This window comes from Salvelinus sp. IW2-2015, linkage group LG36, assembly GCF_002910315.2.
Source record: "Salvelinus sp. IW2-2015 linkage group LG36, ASM291031v2, whole genome shotgun sequence".
In the NCBI taxonomy this organism is placed as follows: domain Eukaryota; kingdom Metazoa; phylum Chordata; class Actinopteri; order Salmoniformes; family Salmonidae; genus Salvelinus; species Salvelinus sp. IW2-2015.
The window spans coordinates 26,745,378-26,756,495 of record NC_036875.1 but is presented as its reverse complement, the minus strand read 5'-3'; the positions used below and the strand labels follow the sequence as shown (position 1 = coordinate 26,756,495).

General features: G+C 43.1%; 1 protein-coding gene across 1 annotated transcript in view; it reads right to left on the bottom strand.

Moving 5' to 3' along the window:
• Window positions 1-11,118, bottom strand: part of LOC111959277 (ephrin type-A receptor 6-like) — a 98,252-nt gene that overhangs the window by 75,823 nt on the left and 11,311 nt on the right. Inside the window, exon 2 of the mRNA XM_023980753.1 lies at window positions 940-1,004. Coding sequence (XP_023836521.1) covers window positions 940-1,004 — 65 coding nt within the window. The remainder of the gene's footprint in view (window positions 1-939; window positions 1,005-11,118) is intronic.

Here is an 11,118-nt window from a genome sequence, read left to right as displayed (position 1 = left end):
GAAGAGATAAGAGACAGAGGGGAGAGGATAGAGAGACAGGGGGAGAGGATAGAGAGACAAGGGGAGAGGATAGAGAGAAGGAGTTAAAGAGCTACAAGGAAAACCGTTTGTCAATAGTTAATCTGAACAGACCAAGGACTTCTTGTCATAACCCAGCGTGAATGGACAGTCAGCCGTCCAATCTATTCACCCACAAGCGACAGCCACCTCACGCTAGACACAGCTGTACTCGTTCCAGACATCCCACAGTGAACAAATCCAAATCGTTTCTTTTCACTCACATTGAAAGAGTCCATTATAACTTTATATGGCCCTTTAGTATCAAGTGAAGGTGGAAATTGAAAATAGATTGAATGTGAGTCTTTCCTTCAAGACTTGTGCTAATTATCTCACTCACTATCCTCTCTCTAGAAGTCTGGAAATACAACAGACCTGGGAATCGGATCATTATTGGTCGTTATCACATCTTCTGATCAATATGATTGATTGGGTATTGATCAAGCCAAGACATTATGTTTTTGAATAAACTGTGGGGTCCTCCACACAAACGACATGACTGGGTGCAGCAGTGAATCACATGTACGGTACAGCTAGGGGATATGGGCAAAAATCCATACTGCCATAAATTGCCTGAATTGATGTGATAACGATAAATCGAACAAGAAGTATATTACATTAATGTGCACCACAGTTTTTTAAATGATCCTTTAAACTACTACTACTAGTTTGATGGTTGTACCACCATCAATTGTCCCATTAACAATCACCCATATTATCAAACTTGTTTCATTTCAAACTCCACATTTCTCTAGTATAGGCTACTTACAGTACTGAACGATATCAGCAAAATGTCTGCGACAAGTGATCGGTGTCGATCATTTTTGGTTTATCGTCCCAGCGCTAACACACACACGTGCGCGCAAGCACACACACACTTACCCCATTCATGGGATAGGTCTTCCATCCCAGCTCTCCCAAAACAGACGTGGTGTCCAGCAGTACCACTGAAACAGAACAGGAACACTCAACCATTAGCATAATGTTGATATACATACCTCCCTGTTTCTGCATCAGTGATTGAAATATTGCTCATAAATTCTCATTTAGACTTCTGTAGCTTTATAAAAATGAGTTTCCCCCCAGATTAATATTTGCGTGTCCATTTTAGTAAAGTATCATTTCAGAGCTAAACAACACAATTTAGCCCTGATAGAGACTGTTGACAGCAATCTGACTGCAATCTATCTCCTTCATATCCTCTCCCATTCACAGGCTTTTTTCACTTTAGCTCAGACAATAAGGACTTCCTGTCTGTCCCCYGAGATAAGATTACAAATAACCCGTCTCTTGGTCCTGAAGCATTTCCGTGTAATATCCGGCTATTCACCGTGAACTGGAGTACTGTAATTCATGTACATTATGTATACATTACATACAGCATGCAAATTGTATTCAAATTAGCAATGATTCTGGTAGATTCTGTTGATAGCTTTCACTGTAAGAGAAAGACAAAACATGTCCTTGAGACTTCTGATATAAAATACATGGAAATACTGGGAATTTTATTTGTGATTGTGAAAGTAGTATTTTCATACTAGTTGACTGTAAGAGAGAGTGAAAGTCAGGAGGACATGTCAGCGTTAGTATATTGACACTTATCACGTTGTCAATATTACAAGTTCACCTCCTCCAGGCTGATAATACTGTGAACTTGAGTCTGTGTCAACATAGTTCTAAAACATCTTTCCATCTCTATCTGTGCCTCCCACGTCAGTAGACTTCATCATTTAGGATCAGAATGTCATTAAACAAACTTTTAGAGTAACTGAATAATAATCTCCCTTATAACAATCTTTTTTWAAATTATCTGCATTATTACGTCTCTTCTTTAGAGCTGAAATAACCTTAACACAATATAGATGCATCAACATGGTTCTCATCTAGGGATGCACGATATATAATCGGTGAACATATCGGAATCGGACGATATTAACTAAAAATGCCAACATCGGTATCGGCCCGATGTCTAGTTTAACTCCGATGTGCAAAACCGATGTCAAAGATGACGTGCATACCTATATAACATAGGTACATGACGTAATGACGACACGTACAATTTTTACCTACACGTGCAACACAGCATTCCTAATCTAGCTCACAATGTCTGCTGTGTGGATCGAGCAGTGATTTGAAAGAACATTTCTGTGAGATACCTCAAAGGTGAAATCCATTAATGCCAAGATAATGGAATTCATTGCCCTTGACAATCAACCGTTCTCTGTCGTGGGTGATGTTGGCTTTCGCGGACTGGTCGAGCACCGGTACACATGTTGCCCTACCGGAGTGACACATTAATAGCGTCACTGCTATTAGCTTCACAACATACTATGGAACACCGTTTGGGTCTTTGTGTGTCAAAAAAGATACACGCCAAATAACACTATTTGACAGGACAAATAACACAGTTCTATTATAAAATGTTGTGTATTCTGAATTTGCACGTGCAAGCCAAGTGCCACCACTACTATCAGTAGCACTGTCAAAGCTGTACAAAAAAGTCTGCAAACAAGCAAACACTGGCCATAAACAATGTGTTTACAATACCGCGTTGGTAATAAAGCATAATTTGTTCGACCGCAACTTCTGGGGTAGCTAGCTTTAGCTTGGTACCTAGCTAGCACCAATACAACCAGCCTGAAAACAATGACCAGTAGAAACTGCAGTCATTTTCATTATTCTTAGCAATGATTTAGGAACCCTTGTGTAAGAAATAGCTAGGTAGCCACTTGTTGTTCGCCTATTGAACTTGAACTTCAGTTCATGAATAAGAAATAGCTAGCCAGCTACTTAATCCTGTTGCCCAAAGCTATAAGCAGCCTGCTAGCTTCATCTGGCTAGTGATGCTCGACCGGACCGGGTTATGCGTTGTTCCACGATTGTGGCTAATCCTTATTTTGGCTAGCTTCACATAGATGGGTCCGACCACCATTAATCAAATAAGAACCATCTCATAAATTAGGGTTATTTTAGATGATGACACCTAGCTATATAGTCAGCTAGGTAACTATAGCTACTGAAACAGATGTCGTTTTGCTATATTTTTGTCGAAGAACATTGTTTGCATCCATGAGCTAGCTAGCTTTTTTTTATGACCAGCGCTGTAGGTGCGAGAGACAACTTTACCAGCATCATAGCATATGTATCAATGAATCGTTGTGACATGTGAAATACGAGTGAGTGTAATCAATGTGTAATAACTACGTAAAAAATGAATGAATGCGTTAAATTATTATGTGATGTGCAGTCATATTCAGGTCCTGATTGGTCAACAAGCTTATTTCTCATCAAATAGTGTTATTTCACACGCAAATACCCAAATGACGTTCCATAGAAATCCTGGTTGAGAATGAAACGACTGAACAAATGAACAACGAAACAGCACAGCAAGTATGTGAAAGAAATAGGTTTCTATGATGTTTTACTGGTAATGGGGACATACGTAAATGCCAACAAAATAACTATTTGGCCTGTGTGTGTGTGTGTGTGTAACCTCTATTTAACTAGGCAAGTCAGTTAAGAACAAAATCTTATTAACAACGACGGCCTGCCCCGGCCAAACCCGGACGATGCTGGGCCAATTGTGCGCCACCCTATGGGACTCCAATCACGGCCGAATGTGATACAGCCTGGATTCGAACCAGGGACTGTAGTGACACCCCTTCAACTGAGATGCAGTGCCTTAGACTGCTGAGTCCATGTGTATGTGTTAACTATTAAACTGTACTAGAATGCTTAAAAGGTCACAAAAAAATGTAATATCGGATATCGGTATCGGCCAAAAATGTAATATCGGTGCATCACTAATATTAATATCACACTAGCAGAAAAGAGAGAATTCCCATGCATGAGTGTCAAGCCAGTGTATTTGACAGAGCATTTCTGACAGAAACTGTCCAACCAGTTTATGAGCTTGTATGTGTATTGTCAGTGTGTGTGGTGCAGGCTGTAAGATGTCTGTGTGCTGCCACATATGTGTTGGTCATAATAAGCTAAATGTTCTTTTCACTGCGTCCGCCATTCCCCAGTCCCCTGTGAGCCAGCCAGCCCCCCAGCAGCCAGCCCCCCAGCAGCCAGCCACCCAGCAGCCAGCCCCCCAGCAGAGCCAGCACCCAGCAGCCAGCCCCCCAGCAAGCTAGCCCCCCAGCAGCCAGCCACCCAGCAGCCACCCCCAGCAGCCAGCCACCCAGCAAGCCAGCCCACCCAGCAGCCAGCCACCCAGCAGCCAGCCACCAGCAGCCAGCCCCCAGCAGCCAGGCCCCCGCAGCAGCCCAGCCCCCCCACGCAGCTAGCCCCCCAAGAAGCTAGCCCCCCAGCAGCCAGCCCCCCAGCAGCCAGGCAGTCCCAGCCCCCAGCAGCCAGCCACCCAGCAGCCAGCCCCCGGCAGCACAGCCCCCCAGCAGCCGGCTCCCAGCAGCCAGCCACCCAGCCAGCCCAGCCCCAGAAGCTAGCCCGCCCAGCAGCTAGCCCCCAGCAGCCAGCCACCCAGCAGCCAGCCCCCCAGCAGCCAGCCCCCCAGCAGCTAGCCCCCAGAAGCTAGCCCCCCAGCAGCCAGCCCCCCCAGCAGCTAGCCACCCAGCAGCCACCCCCCAGCAAGCCACCACCCAGCAGCCAGCCCCCAGCAGCTAGCCACCCAGCAGCCAGCCCCCAGCAGCCAGCCACCCAGCAGCCAGCCCCCCAGCAGCTAGCCACACCAGCAGCCAGCCCCCCAGCAGCTAGCCCCCCAGAATCTATCCCCCCAGCAGCCGCCCACACAGCAGTGACAGACAATAAACCATCTGCTCTGGATCAAGCCAGGAGCTGTGGCACAACCACCAGTGTTACGGTATGGAGAGCACCCAGGATAGGGATGGATGAATTTATCTACGTCAACAAAAGCACAGTGGCAAGAAAAACATTGAAAGCAGGTACCAAGAACGCAGGCATTTAGGGATACTTGAAGCTTCTCTGCTACTATGCCAAAAAGCTGTATCTATCAAACAAGCCAGCAGGTAGCGTAGAACTCTGGGCCAGAGACTAACATAGATGGAATAATGTGTCCCTGAACAAAGGGGGGTTCAAAATCAAAAGTAACAGTCAGTATCTGGTGTGGCCACCAGCTGCATTAAGTACTGCAGTGCATCTCCTCCTCATGGACTGCACCAGATTTGCCAGTTCTTGCTGTGAGATGTTACCCCACTCTTCCACCAAGGCACCTGCAAGTTCTGGGACATTTCTGGGGGGAACAGCCCTAGCCCTCACCCTCCGATCCAACAGGTCCCAGACGTGCTCAATGGGATTGAGATCAGGGCTCTTCGCTGGCCATGGCAGAACACTGACATTCCTGTTTTGCAGGAAATCACACACAGAACGAGCAGTATTGCTGGTGGCATTGTCATGCTGGAGGGTCATGTCAGGATGAGCCTGCAGGAAGGGTACCACATGAGGGAGGAGGATGTCTTCCCTGTAACACACAGCATTAAGATTGCCTGCAATGACAACAAGCTCAGTCCGATGATGCTGTGACACACCGCCCCAGACCACAGACCCTCCACCTCCAAATCGATCACGCTCCAGAGTACAGGCCTCGGTGTAACGCTCATTCCTTCGACGATAAAGGCGAATCCGACCATCACCCCTGGGGAGACAAAACCACAACTCATCAGTGAAGAGCACTTTTTGCCAGTCCTGTCTGGTCCAGCGACGGTGGGTTTGTGTCCATAGGCGACGTTGTTGCCGGTGATGTGGTGAGGATCTGCCTTACAACAGACCTACAAGCCCTCAGTCTAGCCTCTCTCAGCCTATTGCGGACAGTCTGAGCACTGATGGAGGGATTGTGCGTCCTTTGTGTAACTCAGGCAGTTGTTGTTGCCATCCTGTACCTGCAGGTGTGATGTTCGGATGTACCGATCCTGTGCAGGTGTTGTTACACGTGGTCTGCCACTGCGAGGACAATCAGCCGACTGTCCTGTCTCCCTGTAGCGTTGTCTTATTTTTTTATTTTACCTTTATTTATACAGGTTTTTTCTCATTGAGATAACATCTCTTTTCCAAGAGAGACCTGGTCCAATAGCAGCAGAGGGAACAACGTTTCAGACAAAACAACAATACACTAACACAACATTAAACAAAACTATAAACACACATACAGTACAACAAAAACATTGTACATTAAAAACACAAACGTCTTGACTAAAAACAGCTGGCRWAAAAKKAWTWKKKRRRTRVWWMMYTYWWWKKWRSYWMKAYMMMTTWAAKRRCKKCKAKSYAAKRWYYWRKWRKKKWWTTWAAAWMMTRKYMYYKYYAWTRCKYGYKCYKKGYYSRWAYMWAKRWAAAKRWWTTRRWKCKWMMRCRMMTRWWAWTTTTMGMWKRMMTWYYAYCKAAWRKYYAWYGGYKCSMWAWWTWWWWTTWWTTWKRMYKCRMYKRWAAAAAYYAKKYYYYWWAAAWMGMKWTTTWKCCKAWWWMGSCRTWTAAATCAGTGTATACCAGTGTTTAAGCCTACGCAAGGTCAATGACGACCAGCCAACAGCGCTGTAGAGATCACAATGATGTGTTAGACGTTTCTGATTTGAAATGAACCTGAGGGCTGCATGATACACTGAATCAAGTGCTCTCAGGGTAGTGGCTGAGGCCTGCATATATATAACATCACTAAAATCTCAAACAGACAGTAATGTACATCGTACCAGCTCCTTCCTGGCCTCAAAAGAAAAACAAGCCTTATGCCGGTAATAAAATCCTATTTTCAGCTTGAGCTTCCTTATCAGGTTCTCTACATGCACAGTGAAGCTCAGCTTATCATCAACCCACACACCCAAATATTTGTACACTTTAACTTGCTCTATAGTATGTCCTGCCAATGTAGCAATGACATGATTTGTTACATGCCTGGCATTTGAAAATAACATGCATTTTGTTTTACCCGAATTTAGAATCAGCTTTAAATCATACAGATTCTGTTGTATGATGTTAAATGCTCTTTGGGCATTTTCAAAAGCTAAAGATAAACTACAACCACTTGAATAAACAACAGTATCATCTGCATAAAAATGAACATGCGCTGTTTCAATAAGATCCCCAATGTTGTTGATATTCAAAAATGAACAACAGTGGGCCCAAAATAGAACCTTGCGGAACACCTGAGCACACGTCTATGGACTCAGATTTACAACCATTCGCCATTACACATTGTGTACGATTTGATAGGTAATTTATAAACCAATCTAGAGCATGACCAGTAATTCCACAACATTTTAACCTTTGCACTAACACAGCATGGTCCACGTGGTCAAAAGCCTTCGACAAATCAATAAAAACAAACACACAATGTAACTTCTTATCAAGAGCACAGTGGATGTCATTTAAAACCTTCAATGTTCCTGAAACAGTGCTGTGGCCAGACCACAGCACTTAGGCGTCTCACAGTACGGACATTGCAATGTATTACCCTGGCCACATCTGCAGTCCTAATGCCTCCTTGCAGCATGCCTAAGGCATGTTCACGCAGATGAGCAGGGACCCTGGGCATCTTTCTTTTGGTGTTTTTCAGAGTCAGTAGAAAGGCCTCTTTGGTGTCCTAAGTTTTCATAACTGTGACCTTAATTGCCTACCGTCTGTAAGCTGTTAGTGTCTTAACGACCGTTCCACAGGTGCATGTTCATTAATTGTTTATGGTTCATTGAATGGGAAACAGTTTTAAAACCTTTACAATGAAGATCTGTGAAGTTATTTGGATTTTTACAAATTATCTTTGAAAGACAGGGTTCTGAAAAAGGGACGTCGCTTTTTTTGCTGAGTTTATTTGGGAGGGATCATAGACCATTCCTCCATACAGAATCTTTCCAGATCCTTGATGTCCTTTGTCTGTGCTTACGGACTGCCCTCTTCAATTCAAATAACATGTTTTTTCAATGGATCCAATAATTCTATACATCAACGTATATAATATGATCATTTATAGAAAACCATAATTGGAGTGTTGTGTCTGCATGGTTCAATACTGTCACAGACAGAGAGAGAGAGACAGAGATTGCAGCAGGTTAATCTATGCTTCTCTCCGCCAGCCATACATAATAGATTCTTTGGCAGTGTCGCGGTGAGATGGCTGACTGCTCTCACACATCCATAACACTGGAGGGCTAAAATGTTAAACGTTGGTATATTTGTGTAGCCCTTTACACTCGTACCTATATACGGGTTGAAAATGGCAGATTTGGGCACTGATAAGCGCCTGAATTGGAAATCAGTGGTTGTACACTAATATGCTATAAAATGACACCAGAGCTCAGGCTCTGCATTCACAGCGCTGTATGGGTTTTGATTGACAGCCGTTTTGAACTTGCCCCCATCCCTTCCGCTAATTGGTCAACTTTTGCACATTCTTTGTTGTCCGAGTGAGAGAAATGCTGTAACTTAAAAGGACTCAATGTCTTTGAAAGATGAGGTGTTAAGGATTATAATAAATACTTGTTTGTCGTCATACAAGCAAGCCAAACAACCTTGAGTCCAAATCTGCACTTCACATTTCCATTTCCTAAAACTCATGTCATATACAGTCCCAATGTTTATGATCACAATGTTTGATGTACAGTTACAAGATGACATGGCGTCATACCAGTGGAGACTCCTCAGAGGAGGAAGAGGAGGAGCATCCTCCTCAGTGAATTTCATAAAAATAATAAAACTTTAAGAAAGTTAACCATTTTAGATAAAACGATAGTAAATATATTCCTGTCACCAAATAATTGATTAAAACACACTGTTTTGCAACGAAGGTCTACGAAATGAGGATAAACATACCTGAATTTATCCAATAGAAACTCTCGTTTGGAACTGTTGGACTAATGATTACACCCTAGATCAGCTAGATGCAGGCAAGGTGGTATTGAATGTGTCACTGTCTACCTTGATTATTCAAATTTCTCTCTCTACCTGTGCACCTACGTTGTAAACTTTGTTGTGACTTTACTTTCATTAATCTGATGACTGTTACTTATCTAATCAACTATGTTTAATTGTTACCCAATTACATTAATCATGTAACAATTAACTCAATAGGAATTTGGGGCACCACGAGAGCGGTTGTTTAAAGATTTACCATCTCCCAAGTTAAACTCTAAAAGGTAAAGGTCTTTACCTATCACATCCATTAAACAGTCAACTTATTAATAATAACCTCATATCATATCATAATTCTGAACAGTCGTAACCTCCTTGGATCTGCAAAAACCCCAGCCTTACTTATGATTCAGTACTACACACATTGGTTGAATTATTTATTTACTAGCTAACTAAATGGTAACACAGAACAAACATACACACTTAAAACAATAGGAAAAGGTCCCTAGTGGACTGACACAATATGGTGGATTTTTACACAATGACATGGAAAGGAAGAGAAAGAGAGACACTTATCGTTGATACATTTTAGAAACTATTCTCACTGTAATCATATAGTTTGCACACGAACCGCAGCCCATTTGGAGTAAGAACTCATGAATGTATTTACGAGTGAATGCTTTCGTTCACCGTTTAACTCTGTCGGAACCAGTCCTTCTTAGGAAGGTTGTTGGCCTTTCCGCAGCACGCTTGTAAGGCTCTGATTGTCCAAAAGGGGTCGTTCACCCCTGCCACCTCTTTCGTTGTTGTTCACTCTGGAAGATGCTCCTTGGAAGATAGGCTAGCCAGCCCTGTCGACGGTTCCCATTGGTGACGAGTAGTAGAATATGTTGATTTGAGAAGAGTAGTAGGATGGTCCCACTTAAATTCACTTTTCTAGATATTTTACTTAGAACAGCTAAATCAGCTGTACCAGTGATTGTCTGAGAGGGGAGTTTTAACCAAATCGTGTTGGTATTCAGGGTTCAATCCACTCTGGACGTGAGCTTCAGCTCTACTCACCTCTCTGGTCTGGGAGGTGAGTTTATTTTCTTCACCTCATGTTGAGGTTCAAAGTTCCAACCATTTCAAATGTGTAGCTACCACTTCACGCTTTTCTGGTCTAATGACTGGTCTTCTTTACCAGTCCTTTTATGCACTCTGAGAGACAAGGACAGTTCCGTCAGGCTGAGACGCTCTCTGACCTCTCCCGGAGCGTGGCTACTTACTGTGCACAGTTTATAGGAGACAATTTCTCTTATGGCTCCTAAAATCACATTCTTATCTTAACAAACATAGTTTCATGATTTTTATATTTCATATACAACGTTAAGGATGGAGACTTCATACATGTAGTGTATATAATTTAAGTTAGTATTTCTTTATAACATTTTTAATGGCATCACAAAATAACAACCCATATGACATTAGTTTTCTATAACTCACCACTGACCATTCCCCACGTTCTTATGTTAGTAATATTTTTCCAGTATTTGCTTTAGAACATGTTACAGTTTCGGTAGGAAACCTCTATGTAGACGAAGCACATTCCTCTGTGAGATTTTGAAGAGGGAGACCCTAGATCTCCTCTCCTTTAATTTACGACAGGGTGTGAGCTGTCAAACCGGCCCAGCTCCCTTCCCCCCTCTTCTGTGGGTGAGAGAAAGTCAGGTTACTTTCATCCGTTGCCAAGCTGATCTGACCCATTCGGATCCTCACAGGATAGTCATGACAACTTTCATTCACAGGCTAGGTTGTAGCAACCTCATGATGGCTATAGGGAAAATGTGAGTATCATGTAGTTGCCTAAACGTATTGATGTTACATTGAGCTGGGTGAATGGAACATGAATGACAGTCATGCAATATGCTGTAATAGAAGTAAGGCCATGCTCGTAAAAAAGATCATCCTCCCTAATCTTAAAACCTTTTCTCAATAGGGGGTGCTGTTTACACTTTGAAGATTTTTCGTTCCCAGATTAAACTGCCTCGTACTCAATTCTTGCTCGTACAATATGCATATTATTATTACTATTGGATAGAAAACACTCTCTAGTTTCTAAAACCGTTTGAATTATTTCTCTGAGTGAAACAGAACTCATTCTGCAGCTCACTTCCTGTCAAGAAGTGAGATTTCTGAAATTGAGGTCTCTGTTCCAGGGTCGGTTTATAAATTCCCTTATAAGCTATGGGGCTACATGCACTG